This window comes from Monodelphis domestica, chromosome 5, assembly GCF_027887165.1.
Source record: "Monodelphis domestica isolate mMonDom1 chromosome 5, mMonDom1.pri, whole genome shotgun sequence".
Classification (NCBI taxonomy): Eukaryota; Metazoa; Chordata; class Mammalia; order Didelphimorphia; family Didelphidae; genus Monodelphis; species Monodelphis domestica.
In genome coordinates this window covers 277,300,208-277,319,544 of record NC_077231.1, presented here as the reverse complement: position 1 = coordinate 277,319,544, position 19,337 = coordinate 277,300,208, and the positions used below count along the sequence as shown (strand labels likewise).

General features: G+C 45.1%; 1 protein-coding gene across 12 annotated transcripts in view; it reads left to right on the top strand.

The window, feature by feature from the left end:
* TMBIM7P (protein lifeguard 2) overlaps positions 1 to 16,962 on the top strand; it is an 83,799-nt gene extending 66,837 nt beyond the window's left edge. For 7 of the 12 annotated variants that reach the window (XM_056800204.1, XM_056800201.1, XM_056800207.1 and 4 more), the window contains 2 exons: positions 9,695 to 9,742; positions 16,321 to 16,962. In XM_056800204.1, coding sequence (XP_056656182.1) covers positions 9,695 to 9,742; positions 16,321 to 16,488 — 216 coding nt within the window. In that variant the 3' untranslated portion in view covers positions 16,489 to 16,962. Of the gene's footprint in view, positions 1 to 1,029; positions 1,143 to 9,694; positions 9,743 to 12,527; positions 12,790 to 16,320 lie in introns of those variants that run through there. The other 5 variants (XR_008912454.1, XR_008912455.1, XR_008912457.1 and 2 more) reach the window with 5 other exon arrangements.
* Positions 16,963 to 19,337: the final 2,375 nt, after the last annotated feature.

Here is a 19,337-nt window from a genome sequence, read left to right as displayed (position 1 = left end):
CCTATTATGTGCCAAGCACTGCCCTAAGCACTAGGCATACAAAGATAAGGAAAAGACAATTCCTGTCCTCAAGGACCTTGCTGTCTGATAGGGGAGATGACACACAAGCATCCATGTACAACCAGGATGTACATAGAATAAACCAGAGATATTCACACAACAATCCTGGCAGCAGTAAGGGGGAATGGGAGAGATTTCAGGTAGAGGGAGGGACTTTGGCCAAGGTTTGAAGAAAGCCAGGGCAAGCAGGAGGCAGAGACAAAGAAAGACACAATTCTAGGAGTGTGGTCAGCCATTGAAAATGCATAGTTGGGAGATGTTTGGTGTGAAGAAGGCAATGTAGGGAAGCCAGTATCACTGGATCACAGAGTATGTGGGAAGGGAGGAAAGTATAAGAAGCCCGCCTGGAAAGATAGAAGGGATTCAGGTTCAAAGGGCTTTAAAAGGCAAACAGGATTTTAGATTTGATCCTCGAGGAAACAGGGAGCCACTAGAATTTATTAAATAGTGGAGGGAGTGATACATCTGTGCTACAGGAACATTACTTTAAAAACTGAGAAAAGGATTAACTGGGACAGGAAGAGACTTGCTAGGACCAGCAAGTTTTTGAAATACGGGCTGAATCAGGTTATTAGCAGGGGCAGAGGACAGAAGGAAGCATATACAAGACATGCTGGGAAAATAAAATACACAGGACTTGGCAACATATTAAATTTGGGGAGTGGTGAGAGAGTGAAGTGACACCTTGATTGGGTATCATCTGGGGGATACCTACATAACAGGGAGAATAGTGATGCTCACCACAGTGACATGGAATTTAGATAGAAGAGAGGGTTTGAAGAGGAAAGACAATCGAATTAATTTGGGGCATGTGAGTTTAAGATGCTACAGGACATCCAGTCTGAAAAGTTGAGTAGGCAATTAGAGAGAAGATTGGAGCTCAGAAGGTACTTATATGTGTGTGTCACACACAAATATATATACAGAAAGGCGCCATTTTATTGTGCTCCACTTTTTTTCACTTTGCAGATACTGAGTTTTTATACAAATTGAAGGTTTGTGGCAGCCCTGTGTTGAGCAAGTCCAATGGTGCCATTTTTTCAGCAGCGTGGGCTCACGTTGTGTGTCCATGTCACATTTTGGTAATTTAATTTGGTAATTTTTCATTATTATATCTTTTATGGTGGTCTGTGATCAATGATCTTTGAAGTTACTATTGTAATTGTTAGGCATCGGGGAGAGACTGAATCACGGGTGGCAGCCAAAGTCATGCCTGTGTTCTGACTGCTCTACCAGCTGGCTTTTCCTGTCTGTTTCCCTCTTCTCAAGTCTCCTTATTCTCTGAGACACAGTAATATTGAAGAATTATTACATAAACTTAGTTGATAAATTAGTGGCAGGATTTGAGGGATTTGACTCCAATTTTGAAAGTTCTGTTGTGGGTAAATTGCTATCAAACAGCATTGCATGCTACAGAGAAATCTTTCATGATAGGATGATCAGTGAGGCAAATTTCATTATTGTCTCATTTTAAGAAATTGCCACAGTCACCCCCAACTTTCTGTAACCACCACCCTGAGCAGTCAGTAGCCATCAGCATGGAGGCAAGACCTTCCACCAGCAAAAGATGACAACTTGGTGAAGGCTCAGATGATGTTAGCATTTTTTAGCAGTAAAGTATTTTTAGTTAAAGTTTGTATATCTTTTGACAGTACTATTGCACACTTAATAGACTATAGTATAGCATAAGTGTAATCTTAATATGCATTGGGAAACCAAATTATATAATTCACTTCATTGCAATATTCACCTTATTTCAGTGATCTTGAATGGAACCACAATATCTTGAGGAGTGCCTATACACACAAATATACATATATATGAGTATTTGAGGGCAGCTAGGTGGTGCAGTGGATAGAGTACTCATGTGGTCTAGAGTCAGGAAGTTTCATCTTCCAGAGTTCAAATCTGGCCAGACACTTACTAGCTGGGTGACTCTCAACAAGTCACTTAGTCCCATTTGCCTCAGTATCCTCATATGTAAAAATGAGGTGGAGAAGGAAATGGCAAACCACTCCAGTATCTTTGTCAAGAAAACCCCAAAAGATGGGATGTGGCAAAGTAGGGACATTAATTCATTGCTGGTGGAGTTGTGAACTGATCATCCAACCATTCTGGAGGGCAATTTGGAACTATGCCCAAAGGGCGACAAAAGAATATCTACCCTTTGATCCAGCCATAGCACTGCTGGGTCTGTACCCCAAAGAGATAATGGACAAAAAGACTTGTACAAAAATATTCATAGCTGCGCTCTTTGTGGTGGCCAAAAACTGGAAAACGAGGGGATGCCCATCAATTGGGGAATGGCTGAACAAATTGTGGTATATGTTGGTGATGGAATACTATTGTGCTCAAAGGAATAATAAAGTGGAGAAGTTCCATGGAGACTGGAACAACCTCCAGGAAGTGATGCAGAGCGAGAGGAGCAGAACCAGGAGAACATTGTACACAGAGACTAATACACTGTGGTATAATCGAACGTAATGGACGTCTCCATTAATGGCAGTGTAATGTCCCTGAACAATTTGCAGGGATCCAGGAGAAAAAAACACTATTCATAAGCAAAGGATAAACTATGGGAGTGGAAACACCGAGGAAAAGCAACTGCCTGAATACAGCGGTTGAGGGGACATGACAGAGGAGAGACTCTAAATGAACACTCTAATGCAAATATTATCAACAAAGCAATGGGTTCAAATCAAGAAAACATCTAATGCCCAGTGGATTTATGCGTCGGCTATGGGGGGTGGGAGGGAGGAAAAGAAAATGATCTATGTCTTTAACGAATAATGCTTGGAAATGATCAAATAAAATATATTAAAAAAAGAAAAAAGAAAACCCCAAAAGAGATCATGAAGAATCAGCTGTGACTAAAACAACTGAACAACCAAAAATGTATACTTGGTTAAATTGTTTTTTCAATTAATGTATTGTTCTTTGGTAATTGTTTGAATATTGGCATTATAGAATAATATTGTGATCCTTTTATGGTGTTGCCAGTGAAATATTAACACCTTGTAAATATCAATGTAGATAAGAGTTTTTGTATACTTGGAGTGTACTCAGTTTATAAGAATACTAGTGGTATGTTTTGAAGGGTAGGGTGAATGAGTCCCTTAGGGGGCAGCAGGATAGACTCTTGAGGGAGAAGGTTTGGACAAGACACTGTTGATGTGCTCTGTCTGTGATCAGATCCAGTGACCACCATAAATTAACTGAAAAAATTTCAGGTGAAGAATAGTTTCAGGACACTGTTTTGGGACACCCCCTCTTCCTTGAGAGGTGGAGGAGTCTTGAATATAGACTGATCAACGGCATAACACAGCAATGTGAGTATCAAACTTGAAAAATACATTTGGGTAAAATTTTACCTGTTCAAGTGGTTAAAGGGAAGACCTTTGTCAGCTGTAACAGACAACTCAAACATGAAGGATGATGAGCAAAGATTTGTCAAAGATGTTGCTTTTACTCATGTCTAGATGTCAAAGACAGGCCATCTCTCTCCCCTAAGTGTGGTGGCACTGTGACTTCAGGGGATGATGAGATTCCAGACAGGTCAGTGGAAGACAGATCATTGATGTCTTATACAGGGGGTTGAAATGTTCTCAGTTCTCTTGAATCATCCAGTGAAATGGGATAAGCTCTCTAGATTGAGATTCTTCATCTGAGGGTAGGTATAACCTTTTGCTCCATATCTCATTAATGACAGCTTGGAAAACTTGGGAGCAGTCCTATATTGAGGGAGCAATGATTACATGAAACCAGATGTATTTTGCCATTGAAGTTTTAATTGACAGTGAGACCCAGTATCCTATTCACAATATGGAGTTTTTGTCTATGAAGGGAGCTGTCCCTGAGAATCTTAAAGACTACAAAGTCTTTTGGAACATAGTTTCAAGGATGAAGTACAATGTAAAATTTAAATTTAAGTTTTTATGCTAATATGAAAGTTCTAAAGTAATATTGTGGCTGCTGATTTAAAAATATTACAGCTTAAGTCAAAATGACTTTTAGCATCTTTATTTACAAAGAGGTGGAAAGAGTTAAAGTGAAAATGTAGACAAAGAGACAGATTCTAATAAGCCTACCAGCCCTTCTCCTAAGAAGCCAGGCTCAGCCCCAGCAGGAACTCCCCAAGACTCTATCTCCATGTGGATTTTCCTGGTAATCCTCAGCCAGAAGTCCTAGAGGTGTCTTCAGCCAGGGTTCTACCAATGCAGCCTCCTCCAAAGCCAAGGCAGGAATCTTCAGAACCAATCTCTCCAAAAGCCAGGAAAGGAAAGCCAGCTACTCACCCAGCAAGCCATTGAAGGATCCAGGAAAAGAGTCTCCTATTCCAGTCTGGCTCACTGACACCAAGAGACTCCAAAGATGAACTCTAAAGGAGAAGTTCAAAGGAGAAGTCCCTTGGACAGGAAGTTCAGGACTTTTTATGGTCCTTTTTCCACATCACTTCCTGTCCCTTCTCCACTTTATCAATCGCAGTCTTTCAATTTGCCTAGCACTGCCTAGGGGCAGGGCAGTGGCCTCTGGAGTTGTCACCTACTGTAACATACCAGGCATGAAAGTATGATTGATGTAATAATATGGCATTACCAGGCCTCTTGATAGTCAGTGTATGATTCATGAGCTAGGCTCTTGACTTGGTCATGCTGCCTTTGTTCAGAGCAAAGGTCATTAACATTTGGCTGGAGCCAAACTCATTTGCAAAACTAACCATGCCTAGAAGTTGTCATCATTACCATTTCAACAAATGTGAATCAACTATGTGATTTGTTACATATTCATTGAAGACCTCCCAATCCACACCTCAATAAATGCGGGTGAGGGGCGCTGCTCTTCCTCTTGTTTCCTGCAACCTTGGAGTTCTCCCTTCTCTCTGTATCTTTCCTAGCGCCATTCTTGGCCACGTGCTTTCTATCTCGGAATTCTTACTTCCACGTGTTCTCTTATTTCTCAGGTTCTCCTGTTAATTTTCCAGGAAAACATCACAGGAGCACGTGCCGCTCCCCATATCAATTAACTTGTCTGTGTCTCTTGATTTATCACCCATCTTTCTCAGGCTCCTTCCTTCTTCTCAAGTTATATCCCACAAAGAAAAGTTATATAGCAACTGCTGGATGGACTGTTATACCTACTCTAGCAAGTGACTTGTGAACTTTCATACTTAGTGACAGGTTTTTGATTGATTGCCTTAAAAGCTGATAGACAAAGAGAGTTTGATTCACAATTCACAGCAACAGTGCATTAACATATTCTGACCAGTGCCAAGTTGCATGCTGTTTGTCAGGGATGAGTGACACTGGTGGCTAACTATGGGGATGCAGGTATATGGTTCAGAAGATTGCAGGATTCTGTGGAGAAAGTGATACCCCACCACCAAAGAACTGCATTCCAAGTGGATGTTAGTCCAACTAAAAGTTAGAGACTTCCACCAGCTTGCATGCCAGCAGCATCAGGCAATCTCCATCAACCTTCTTTGTCTGAGTGGTCCTTGGATGGATACTTGGCTGATTGGTGAAGGGTTGCTAAAGGATCAGGCTGCCAGTCTCCTGAAGTCACTTTATTGTGGAGAAAAATGGCAGAAGTTAGAGTTGTGCAATGGAGTACATACTGCGTTAGCCTGTTAATGATTCTACATAAGACATGAGGAAGCAATTGGTGCTGCCCAAGACGTTCTGCTATCTGGCCGTGATAGCTACATGGTGATTTTGGATACATGGGTCAAAAAAGAACCCTAGAACTAGTAATAAACAGATTTATCCAGTCATGGATGTTTGCAGATGTCACCAAGAAGTATGAAGTACACCTCTTGTACTATCAGTGAAGAATATAAGTACCAGCAAATCTTTGGAACTCTTCTTCCAGTTTCTGGAAGGCAGTAGCAAGAATCTAAGTGATATGTTCATGGTGATGGACCCCTTCAACTAGATGTGCCCAAGAATATCCAATCAGGAGTCAAAATGCCTCCATAGTTGCTCAAGTAATGGGAGAAAAATATTTCTTAGTGGATGAACTTCCAATCAGGGTCTAACAGAAACAGATCTTACCAGCCCTAGGTGGCTGCAGAGTCAATAAGAAGTGTTATACCTGTTGTACTACCAATGAAGAATTTAAGTACTGACAAATCTTTGGGACTCTTCTTCTGGTCTCTGAATGGTTGTCATTATGTAATCTAGAACACCTTTCCATTCTCAATGAGACCTGAAACTGGAATGTTTCTGCTGCGCTCTGATGAACATGTCAGGGACACTGAGACCAGGGCAAATCTCCATGGAGCTTTACTTGTATAAATCAACAATTCCACCAAGAATGATGTCACTTGTTTTATAATCTACCTGGTGTTGTTCGGCCATGATCTATGCTTACCTGTTGATTTGTGTTTTTGGAGTCTCTGAGAACTGAGAGGCTGTAGATGATGTCTTTCAGTTGACAGAGAAGTCGAATGAAGTCTACCCTCTTGCTAAAACTCCATCTAGGAAAAAAAAAATGAATGGCAGTGAGATTGCTGCTTATGTTCATTGTCAAGGACTTTTGACATGACAAAATCCTACCGAGAAACCCTGGTATTCATGAGACATACTAATCAGGACAATGGAAAAGCTGCCTCATTCCTAGTTCTAGAGAGTTTACATAGTAGTCCTGTCAGGGATCCAGTAAAAACAATTTATTGCCATAATTTTATTGCCAGTTAGTTGGTGAGTAATCACATTCCAATCACATATTGCCAGTAGTTGGTCTCTTGAGTTTCTGGAGAGGTGGAGATGGTAAAAAGTTCAGATCAGTGGAATCTAAGCAAAAGTAACAACCTTCCAGTCATGCAAAGACTGAGCCAGATATCTTGAAGAAGGTGCTGTGTCTGCTCTGTACCCCAGGGACCAATTGAGATAATGGGAGAAGACTGAATCCCAAAGCAAGGCCTCCTCTGCCTCAGTCCTTCAGCCTTAGAGCCTCTGAAGACCATAGTGATACTACTTAGCTATCCCAGGTCCCCTACAGGGGCAGATTTTGGTGAGTGAGAGCATATCTCTGATGAGGATTATGACCAGCTCATACCATTAACTAACTCAGGCAGAGGGGCAGAACCCGGGAAGGTGACTGCGCATGTAGCCAGTTGCTAATGGCAATGTTCACCCAGGTAATGCACGCCCTGGATGTAATTCTATATGTTCAAATGATGCATGTGTTGTCCAAGTAGGCTTCTGGGTATTCCGTTTTTGTGCTTTGGACTTGGTACTGGTACCATGCCTGTTGGAGAGCTCTCTTTGCTAACCTTTGCTTTGTTTTGTTCAGTTTAGCAGGCCTATCACTGCTATGATTGCCATCCTTATAGGCTATAGTTTGGTGAACATTCGTATACCACTTTGAAATGTGCCTGTTGGGAGCAGCTAGGTAGATCAGTGGATAGAGAGCCAGGCCTAGAGACAGGAGATCCTGGGTTCAAAAATAGCCCCAGACCCTTCCCAGCTGTGTGACCTTGAGCAAGTCATTTAACCCCCACTGCATAGCCCTTACCACTCTTCTGCCTTGGAACCAATAGTTAGTATTGCTTTTAAGGCAAAGGGTATGGGTTTGAAAAAATGTTCCTGAAATGTAGACCACTGGCTACGTCTCCTGTATGTATTGCTATCTATATTGCTGTCTATATTTGCTACGCATGGGTGTCTAATGAGCATTTGGTGCTTTGTGGTCTAAGGACAGGTGCCAGGCTTGTTACAGCTGATTTTGTAAGAGACTTCACAGTTCCAAATCTGGGAGAGAAATGTAATGGTCCTGCTGGTGAGCCTTGGCCTGGCTCCCTTGTGAGGGAGCCCAGGCCACTAAAGACCTTGGGACCAGTGTTTCTTCCTAGCTTAGGAAGAGAGGGAGCGAATGAGAGGGGGGATGAAGAGATGGAGTTTTCTGTTACACTAGTTTTAACAAATTCTCTGAGAGAGATAAGGAGATGAGGGATTTGGCTATGGTAGCAGGGACCTCTGTGGTCAGTTCTCCAGCTCAGACCTCCAAGAGGCAAAACCTAAAAGGTCAGCTGGTAAGGCCTGAGGCTGCAGTATTTCATTCTATCATGAGTACTCGCCAGACAGCTTTAACTCTGACACTAAAATAAACAGGGAACAACTGTTCAGTAACCTCATGTGGCTCCCCATTATGATCAAGATCAAATATGAAACACTCTTTTTTGCTTTTAAAGCCCTTCAGAGCATGAACTCTTGCTGTTTTTCCAGTTTTCTTACATCTTTAAAGATTACTTTCTTTCACATACTCTGAAATTCAATGATACTGGCCTGCTGCTTATTCCTCAAACAAGATCCTTATTCCAGGTGTTCTCTCTGGTTGTTCTCTATACCTGTAATGTTCTCCTCCCCTTCCTCATCTCCACTTGTTGGCACCTCCAAGAATCCTATCCTGATCCCCCTTAAAGCGTGGACCTTCCCTCCGTTGATTATCTCCACTTTATCCTTTATGTGTCTTGCTTGTACGTAGTTGTTTGTATGTCGTCTGGTCTATTAGACTGTGAGTTCTGTGGGAGCAGGGAATGTTCTTTGCCTTTCTCTGTATCTCCCAGGATTTTGCACAGTGCCTGGCACTGAGTAGTTATGTAATAAATGTTATCTGACAGACTGACTAAACTGGAGGTTCTTATCTACTACCCAGTTTTCCTTACTTCCCCTGGGTGCTCTTGACATTTGATTCTTAAGTGTTTCTAAGAATCCTTGATTCTGTATCTGACTGATATAATCTTATCCTTCAACCCATTTCTTTAGCATCAATTTTGTGTCAGATTCTGGGCTAGGTGTTATTGATGCCAATACAAATATGTAACAGTTCTTGCCTTTAAAATGTTTACATTCTGCAGCAGGGATACAGCATATCCATAGAAATGGAAATACGGGATGTAACAAAGTAAATACAGAATGATAGGGTGGAGGAGTCAACAACTGGGAGAAGCAAAAAATGTCTTTTAAAGGAAGTGGAACTTAAACTTGAGCTTTGAAAGGAGCAAGGATTCCAAGCAGAGATGACAAAAGAATATTCCAGGTATAGGAGAGAATCTATGCAAAGATACAATGGTGGGAAATGGCACAGAAAGAATAATCATTTGGCCAAAGCAGAAGTTACTTGGTTTTTTAAAACATTATATATTTTGATGCCTGAGGAGCCAATGAAGATTCTGAAGTCAGAGAGTAATGTGGCCTGACTAGTGCTCTAGGAATATCCATTTAGAAGCTAGATGGGAAAAAGAATTGAAGAAAGAAGAAATGGGAGACAAGAAGACCAATTGGGAGGCTTTTATAACTGTACAAGTGAGAGGTGAAAAGGACTTGAATTAGAATGGTTTAGATATGAGAAGAGAATAGGGGATGGGCACATGATCATTTGAGAATACAATACAAGGTTTAAAAGGAACATTGGTCTTATCTCCCTGAGGACCATGACCTCAAGATTATGATGGTTATCTTCCCAAGTTCTGATGGTACCCAGTAAGTACTGTACTCAGGGAAGAGTACATGTTAGTGGCAATGTGAAGATGGAGACTTTTCAGACATTGCTTTCTTAACCTTGGTGCCTACATTGGCTGGTTTTTCTTTTACCTGGGTCAAAAATGCCCTGACTTTCTCCTTCTGCTTTACAGTGGCTAAATTTAATATATGCCTCACTTGGAACGCTGTTATTTTCAGTGGTAAGTCCACTTTTTCTTTCCTTTTCACATGCTTAAAAAAAAAAAGAAATGTGATATCAATTGTATTGATAGGAGAAAACTAGAGGAAGGAAGGAAGGAAAAGGGAAAAGGAAGAAAGAGAAAGGAAGAAAGGAAAAAAGAAAGGAAAGAGAAAGGGAGGAAAGGGGGAAAAAGGAAGGAAGAAAAAGATATGATAGGTAGATGGATGAATAGATGGATAGATAGATAGATAGATAGATAGATAGATAGATAGATAGATAGATGGATGGATGGATGGATGGATGGATGGAAAGAAGTAACAAGGAATAACTCAAAAAGCCTCCGTAATGTAGAAAGAGCACTTTCCTCACAATGACTAGGAGTCTGGAAATGCCAGTACTATCATTGCCAATATATATGGGAGGAATCTGAGGCTCAGATAGGAGGTGGCATGATCAAATAGGCAATTTATGAAAATCATTTTAGCAGCCAAGTGGAGGATGGAATAGAGTGGAAAGAGCAATTGGAGAAAGGATAAGTGAGTCATTGAGGCTGGTTTAGGGACCTCTCTGCCTTCTCTCTGATAAGCCATAAAGAGACTGGATCAACTCACAAGGACAGACTGCCACCAACTGACCCCAACCCACTTCTTGGACAGGCTCCCCGTCCCTCCCTTCTTCCTCTCTTTTTCTCCCCTGTCTTCCAGCAAGGAAACTGAGATTAAGGAAGCTGATCAAGGTTGAATTAGCTTCCTTCACTTCAGTCAATGCTTTCAGTGTATAATTTAGAGGGTAGGTAAGTTAGTTAACTCAGCTGTTTAGAATGTGATACCTAGAGAAAGGTGACTATTCTGGAGAAGGACTCCAGCTCTCTATCTCTGGTCTGTCTTACCAGTGACATTATTCTCTCATGAGGGGTACAAGATGAGATAAGGTGGGTGGAACAGCCAAATCTAGGCTCTGATACTGAGAAAATAACTCTAAACCAAGGTCCATGTAATGGTAAGTAATTATACAAAGATTATACAAAGCTGTTGTATCAGGCTCATTTCATAACAGCAGTGCCACCTGGATAACACATTTAGCTGGCTAGCCACTGGGATCCCTAGATCTTTTTCAGGAAACAATAATTACCTCTTAATGAAGAGGCTGCAGGCTACTTCTTGCTGAAGGGATATGGGCCTCTCCTTTCCCTTCCTCTTCTTCCTCTGAGCAGCAGGGGAGTGTCTAGGGGAGAGGATGCCTTCTGCATCACCCCTACCAAAGGCTTCCTCCAAGGACTAAATCAAGGTAGGATGCCCTAATAGAGAGATTTAATGTTAGAAGACCTGGGTTCCAATGCTGACTTTACTACTTACCCTGCCTGGGCCTCTTTCCTAATGAGATGAGGAGGCAGGGGCGGGGTGGTGGAATGAACAAGATGACCTCTAAAGCAGTGGTTCTCAACCTTTCTAATGCCGTGACCCCGCAATACAGTTCCTCATGTTGCGGTGACCCCAAACCAAAAAATTATCGTGGTGGCTACTTCAAAACTGTCATTTTGCTACAGTTATGATTCAGAATGTAAATACCTGATATGCATTATGTATTCTCATTGCTACAAATGGAGAGGTTGAGAACTGCTGCTAAAGCCTCCAAAATCAGCAGTCTCCTGGCTCTGTTCCTTAAAGTCCCTTAAAGCTCACAGTAAGCTGTTTCCCGTGTTCTCTGCAGTCTTCTTTTTGCCATACTTTGCCTATGGAGACGTCCGTGTTAATTAGTGCATGTTGACACAGAATAACAAATGATAAAAGTTATTTTAAAAATTAAGTTCATATGTCCCTGCTTGCTCAAGCGTGTCCCAATGCTTTGAAAATACTTTTCCCCATCACAATTAGAAGTCAAAGTTTTAAAATGCCGAAATCTACTTAAGCTGGACTTTCAGTGTGGAGCAAGTTTTAAAAGAAATCTCTACCCAGGGAGTCCCTGGCCATTTCAGCATGAACAAGGCCCTGCATGAAACTTGTTAGTCTCTATATCTATAGTTAATATTTCTCAATACAGTTGCCTTTGGCAAAAAGTGTTTCATAACAATCTATTTTGTTTGGATTGGGGGTGGGGGAGTGGAGCCTCCTCTCCCAGAATAGCACGGCCAGAAGTTTCTGTGTGTGTGTGTCTAATGCCAGAGGGGCTTCATTAGAAGCTTCCTGACCCGGATGTTGTCTTCAACGTCTGATGGGAAGATGCCAACCTGGAGCCTGACATCACTGCCACCTGCAGTCTTTGTGAGAAGCTCCTGCAGACACAGCGATGAATCCCCTGTGCCCTGTGGGCGATAAAATTCTCCCATAAACCAGCAGGCAGGAGAACTGTTTTAGCAAGAGAAGCTTTTTGAAATGTAGGGAAGTCGATCTTTTTTGGTTTGATGTGCAGGAAGGTCAAAGGGAGGACTGCTTCCACTTAGAACAGAATCCTCTCGTGGGTGTGCTCTGCTTCCTTTCTAAGCCCTGTGCCCCTCAGTAACTGAAGGCAGAGAGATCCATTGCTGTCTTTCCCAGCAGATCATCCTGAATCTGGTTTTGATCAAAAACAGTTAATTTTCCTCATGAGGAAAGATGGGGAGAAATGTTAAACTTGGGGATTCTTGTGGGAAATTGTAGGAATTGTGAGAAAGCGGAGTTTTAGAGGATAGAATAATCCTGACCTATTTATATTCACATTTGATCAAGATTTTCATTTTCTGGGCAACTAAATTATTCCAATTTATTACTAACTCTGATAGTCAGGTACATTTATAGGCTGGCTCTGATGTATCCTTTGTACTACAGGCTTTGTGGTTGTGGTCACTTTATAATGAGGTCTTTGGGGGACGTCTATAAACAAACTTCTGGAACAAGTTTTCCAAGCTGGGAAGGACCTCAGAAGGGCGCCTACAAGAGCCATTCTCCACACTCCTCCACTGGAGCAAGACCCCTGATGAGCAGAGTGGGAGATTCATCACCTTTGGAGAGCTCTAAATCACCAGCACTTATTTCTCCTAGTTTTGTCCCCTGGACCAAAAGGAACAAATATTCCATGACAGCCCTGTAAGTAAGTAGATGAAGACAGCCATCGGGCTAAACAATTCCAGCTCCTTCGCCCACTCTTTCTATGGCATCGCTTCTAGCCCTCTCACCATCCTGGTCAGCCTTGTCAGGATCCTTCTGGCTGATTTATAGTCTTCCTGAAATGTGACATTCAGAGCTGGAAGTGACCGTCCATAGGTGGTAGGGCCCGGGCAGAGGATGTGGTGAAACAATCGCCTCTTTTGTTCTAGACTCTCGGGAGCCTTCCCTTGTTTGGCCGGCACGCCCTGCCAAGCTGTGTCCAGCTGCTTGTCCCCTCACATCTCCAGATCTTTCCCGCAGGAGCTGTGGTCTAGCCCTACCTTCTTTGTCTCGTCCTTGTGAAGTTGATTCTTTTGATTCAGGGGCAGAACTTTCCAGTTATCCTTATTAAGGTTTTCTTATTTAATTAGGCCCATTGTTTTAGTCTGTGTAGATCTTTTTACTCCTCTTTCTGTTATCCAGAGTTTGAGGTGAAATGAAAGTTTGACAAAATATGTCTTACATGATTTCACCCAAGCCTCACCAGGAGAGGGTCAACGACAGAGGCCTTGACCACCCGGCTCAGGACTGCCCCAAGCTGATACTGACCCATAGGGATGATGACTTTTGCCCTCTCACCAGGTTGGAGGCCACTTAAATGAAGGATCATTTAGTTCATTTCTCTCCATCTTCTCCACCAGATAGAGAAACTGCCCAAAAATGCAGGTTTCATGTTGACACCTTTCCCATGTAAAAAGGAAATGAGTTGGACATAGTGGCACCTGCCTGTTCTCCTCTTCCTGTGGAGGCTGGGGGTGGTGGATGGCTTCAGCTCTGGAGTCCAGACCTGCCGTGGGCCAAGCTGGTCTTTAGCAGAGGGCCCGAGTTCTGGCTTTGGCCTCAGCCTGTTCAACATTATTTTAGATAAAACCACAGAGGCACGTTTTGTCCAATTCTCATAAAAACTTAGAGATACAGTTAATGCTCTGGATAACAGAAAGAGGAGTAAAAAGATCTCCACAGACTAAAGCAATGATTCTAATGAAATACTAAGCCCGGCCCCAATATGGTGGGCCCTTGTGGTACAGAGTCCCCGGGAGGGGTGGCTCGACCAAGCCAGAGTTCCCGTGGGCGTCAGCATTGGGTTAGGCCCGTGGCTTGCACATCCAGACCAGGCGGAAAGGAGAAAAAAAGAAAAGGAAATGATGGTGGTGTGACCAGCACTAGCTTTCAGGAATCCCTGTCTCTAGATCTAAACGCCCACCGACTGCCCCTTTAGGAACACGTTCCAGAGGTTTTCCAGGAAGAGAAGTCAAGCTCGGGGGATGATAGCGTGTGGATCTCCTGCCCTATACAGGCCTGGACCTCTGGCGCGTACCAGTCGCATGGTCTGTCTCCGCATGGTTTAAACTCTGGTTTCTGCTCCCTCGGAACCACCTGAATCTCCCAGTCCAAAGATCATCTCCTTCAAAAGAACAAAAAGGAAACAGAGTCGAGCAGAACAAATGTTTCTCGCTAGCATGTTGCCATTCACTTCAGCATTAGCTCTCATCTCATCCTTTCTTGGCTTCCATCCTCTACACAAGCCTTTTAAAACTGAAGATGGGGACTAAGTTGCCTGTTTTCACACTGGTTCCAAGGCAGAAGAGCGGTAAGGGCTAGGCAAAGGGGGTCAAGTGACTTGCCCAGGGACACACAGCTAGGAAGTGTCTTGAGGTCAGATTTGAACCCAGGACCTCCCGTCTCTGGGCCTGGCTCTCCATCCACTGGGTTACCCAGCTGCCTCCCTTCTTTCCCTTTCTATCCGTCTTTGTGGCCAGCTTGGTCCACCCTGCTTCTGGAAGCTAAGGCAGGTGGCTTGCTTGAGCTCAAGAATTCTTAGCTGCGCCCGAGCTAGGCCTTTTGGGTGTCCCTGCTAAGTCTAGCGCCCCTACGGCAAGCTCTCAGCAGCAGGACAGACTTTCCGAAGAGGCCTGAATCAGTCGGGGTCAGAAGCAGAGCCGATCAGGGTTGGGACGGCCCTTCCAACCTGGGTCAGGGAGGAAGAACCAACTCGAGAAAAGCCAAGCAAAGGAGAAAAATGTCCCATCCTGGTGCCTAGAATTCCCTCCTTGAAACCACCGTTGCCGGCTTAGGTTTGGGCGCTTGTCGCCTTTGGCCAGTTCAGTTAGGCCTTCAGTGGGCCTCCCTCATTGCGGTGAATAGAAGGGAAAGGCGCATCTTCCCAGCTGGCTGAAAGGCCTCCGCTAGCCCCTCCCCAAAGGACAGCCCTCGGGGCCGGCCTTATGCTCTGGACCCGCCCTTCCCTGCCCCGAGCCTCTTGGATGGCTCCTTTTCTCCTCCCTGCTGTGCCGGCTCCCCTCGAGAGTCTGGGCCGCTTCTCCGCCTTTGGGTGGTCACCCAGTCCGTCCTCTCTTGGCCCGGAAGAGGAGCCCGACATTGCCTCACCGGGTGACTGGCCAAGTCTCTGCGCCCCGTGGTCCACCCTTCGCTCCCTTCTGAGACTAGACGAGGGTTCAAAAAACGTGCCCGGATGGGTCGTGACAAGCAAGACGAGCGAGTGCAACCGAGGCAGAATGAGACGGGACGGGAGAGGCCGTGTAAAACGCCAGAGGAAATCTGGGGGGCTGCGATGGCTTTCGTGGGGAGCCCAAGCAGGGAAGGCTGCGAGGAGAAACAGGCCTCCAGAAGAGAGTTCTCCCTGTAGAAGGGAGGAGGGAGCCCCTTCCAGGCCCAGCGGGGTGGCTGGGCCACCTTGCCTCCCTCATCAGTATGCACGCCTCTGATCCTCACAACCCCTACGAGGCGGTTCCAGTGGGGGAAACTGAGGCAAGCGGAGGGGATGTGCCCTGCCCAGGGTTCTGTAGCTAGTAAGCATCTGAAGCTAGATTTGAACTCGGGTGTTCTTGCCTCCAGGACCAGGGCTCTACCCAGGGCCCCTCCGGGCTGTTTGGGGAGGAGGGTTGGGGGCCTGGAGCACTTCTGAAGTCATTCAGCAACTCTGGGTCTGTGCCAGAACGAAGGAGCTGATCCCCCGCTGCTCGTCAAGTGGCGCCCAGGCAGTGCCCACACACGTGACTGGTTTGGCCGGTCTGAGCCCCTGAGGATGGCTGGAGAGGGGGGCGTTCCCAGGAACTTCCTTTGGGCAGTTTTTCCTCTCTGTGAGGACTCAGATGTGGTTTTAGGTCTGCAGAAGTCCTCCCACCCCGGCGAGGGTCCGACCTTTTATGTAGATACTGCGGTAGTTTACCGGGTCCTTCTCTGGCTCATTTGACAAATGAGGAAACGGAGGCTGGGACAGGTTAAGTGACTTGTCCAGGGTCACACACTTAAGTATATGCCTAAGGTAGGATTGGAACTCGGGCCTTCCCAACTTGGGGTTTAGCACTCTATCCATTGTAGCATGTCGTTCTTGTCACTCCGCCCCACCCTGCCAAAGGTCGAGGAAACCCTAGGGGTACTGTATGCTTGAGTAGGAATGGTGTCAGTGTAAAGGCGGAAATGCCTCGATGACTTTTTTCCCTTTCCTTCCAAGTACCTGGTGGTGAACACACATTTAATGCTGGGGAGGAGCCGGCAGTATTCCTTGAATCCTGAAGAATACGTCTTTGCTGCTCTGAATCTCTACTTGGACATCGTCAATATTTTCATTTTTTTCCTCCACTTAATTGCCTCGTTAACGTGGCCCCATCCTTCGCGGTGAAGAGAGGAGCCTCGCTGGGTCGGAAAGGCGTGGTGTGCCCGGCCTGCCAGCCCCAGTCGGTGCCTCCCCCCCTTTCCTAAGGTCTCCCCTTAGTTGAGATTTTGGCAAACGAAGGAACCCAGCCGCGAAGAGGATGCAGCGAAGCTATTTTTCCTTTCCCGGTCAGGTGACCCAACATTCTTGGGTAACAAGAATGGGCTGCTCTTTGGAATTATTTTGTTAATCACAGATGTGTGCCGTCTTCACTCCACACACGCTCTTAAGAGGGAAATGTTAGTGTCGGCGCACCGCGATCCTGGCTGAGAGCGCTTTTCAGAAGGCCCCACAAGGAAGCGGTTACAAAAATGCCTTTAGAAGGTGATCACTTCCCAGTTACTCCTCAGAGGCGCCCCGGAGGCCGCTTGGTTCTTTCTGTAGGTTCTGACAGCGGCTGTAAAGAACTGCTGAATAATAAAGTCATTCCCCAAACCTTCACTCGCTTCTTCTCTCTCTGCCGCCCGGGGGGCAGGAAGCCAGCCCGGGGAATTCTCTTGGCCTTTTGGCGCCTGACCCAAAGGGGGGAAAGAAGGGCCTACTTACTGGCGGGGGGGGGGGGGGGGGGGGGGATCTTCGACCAAATGCTTTCTTCAGGAAAGATCTTGGACACGGCATCCATCGCCCCTTCGGGAATGGAGGGGGGCTGGGACCCTCGAACCAGGCACCAAATGGCATCAGACAGATTCACAGGGACTGGAGCCCCGGGCTGTTGGCTCACCTGGCTAGAAATGCCCAAATGCCCCCCTCCTCCGCTCCCCCAGCCCGGGCCAATCTCTCCGCTAACCCCAATGAAAGCTTGACCTTGGACAGGCAGACCTTGAGGGACAAACTCCTTCGGCGCGTAGGAGCCCGGAACCCAGCAGGCTCCTAAAGGACTTCGATGAGCGCTGAGTAAGAAAACTCCTGATTTAGATTTCCAGCGGATTTAACAATCGGATGAGAGAGCATGCAGGTAGCGGTGCCATTGGGTTCTCCGTCCTTTTAAGACGTCCAACATTTCTCTTAGGTGAGCCTTGCTGCCCCCGAAGGGCAAGTGAGCGGCTCGCCATTAGGGTCCAAGATGCCATACCCCAGGCCATAGGACTCTTCCTGGGTACCCTCAGCTGTGTGATCCCATCTGTTCCAATCTATTTGCTACTGGTGAGTGGATGGCTGGAGTTAATGACCAATGGCCCAAGCCCTGCCTTGAGGATGCTATAATAAAGTCGCAGGCCTTTCCTTCAAAAATAGGGCACGAGATCCCAAGGGCATAGTTGCATTAGATGCCGAATAGAATGCTGAATCTCCTGCCCCTTCGGGAATAAAGAGGGCTGGCCTGGAGGTGCAGAAGCTTGGTCTCTAGCAGTGACAACCATGTGACTGGAGAAGTCACCAACCCCCCTGGGGACTCCTCCATCACTATCCACACAGCACCAGGCTGTCCCCCAGCCAATAACAGTAAGTACCTCCTGTGTGCCAGGCACTGTGCTAAATGTGGGCATAAAAAATAAAGAGGTAAAAGCTAGTCCCTGCCCTCGAGGAGCTTGTGATCTAATGGGGGAGACAACAAGCAAACAAACAGGAAAGACAAACTATAGAGGAGACCAATAGGAAATAATCAACAGAGGAGAGATGCCAGAATTAAGGGGTTGGGAAGGGCTTCCCATGGGAGGTGTAATTCAGTTGGGACTTAAAGCCAGGGAGGTCAGGAATTGGAGCAGAAGGAGGGTGTTTTGGGCCTGGGGGGCCGACAGAGAAAATGCTCAGAGTTTTGTTGATGGAAAAACCAGGAGACCAGTGAAACTGGATGGAAGAATTTGTGCCAGAGAGAAAAAGGGACAAAAATTGTACAGGTACTGGAAGATAGACTTTGAACACCAAAAAAGAGCATTTCCTATTTTCCCTGGGAGGCAATAGGGAGCCACTGGAGTTTACTAAGTAGGGGAGTGACCTGATCTGATCTGCAGCTGATGAAAACCCCTTTGGCGGCTGAATGGTAGGTGGGTTGGAATGAGGAAACACAGGAGGCAGGTAGACCCACCAGCAGGCTATTGCAGTAGTCCAGACTAGAGGTGATGGGGACCTGCACCAGAGGGGTGATTGTCAGACAAGGGAGTGCATCCAAGAGATGCTGAAGAGCTGAATGGCGGATAGAGGGTGAGAGAGAGTGAGGAATCCCGGATTTCTCTGGGAAGATAGTGATGCCTTCTAGTGACAGGGAAGGTGTAGGAGTCCAGAGGGTTAGGCAGAAAGATAATGAACTCATCTTCTTCCTCCTATTTTTTTGATTATTTTTTAATTTAAAAGTTTTTAAGATTATAATTTTAAAATATTTTAAAAATTTTTAAAGAATATTTGCTTTACATCTTAGAATCTATACTAAAAGTTAAGATTAAAATTAATTATTAAAAAAAATTTAAACAATATTTGCTTTACATCTTAGAGGCTGTTTTCTTGGAAAGGCAGTGATGGAATTGGATCTTGGGTGAAAAGTCATTTGTTTAGGAGTACAGTATTCACACAGAAGATGTGAATGGAAAGAAGCTCCAAGGAAGGATTATAGATAAGAGCAGACACTCAAACACTGAAGTTTGGGGGAATCCCAACAGTCAAGGGCTGTGTGATGAGAAAAGAAGCCAGCCAGAGCAGGCATGATAAAACTATTAAGGCTTAGAGCTGGAAGAAATGAGACAAAACCAAGGCAGCTATAGCTATGGAAACTTTGAGACCAGAGGATTTCAAGGAAAGGGTGGCCAACAGTTAAATGCCATGGATGTCAGGGAGAATTAAGATGGGGGGGGGGGGAGTTGAATTTGGTCATTACAAACAGTTTG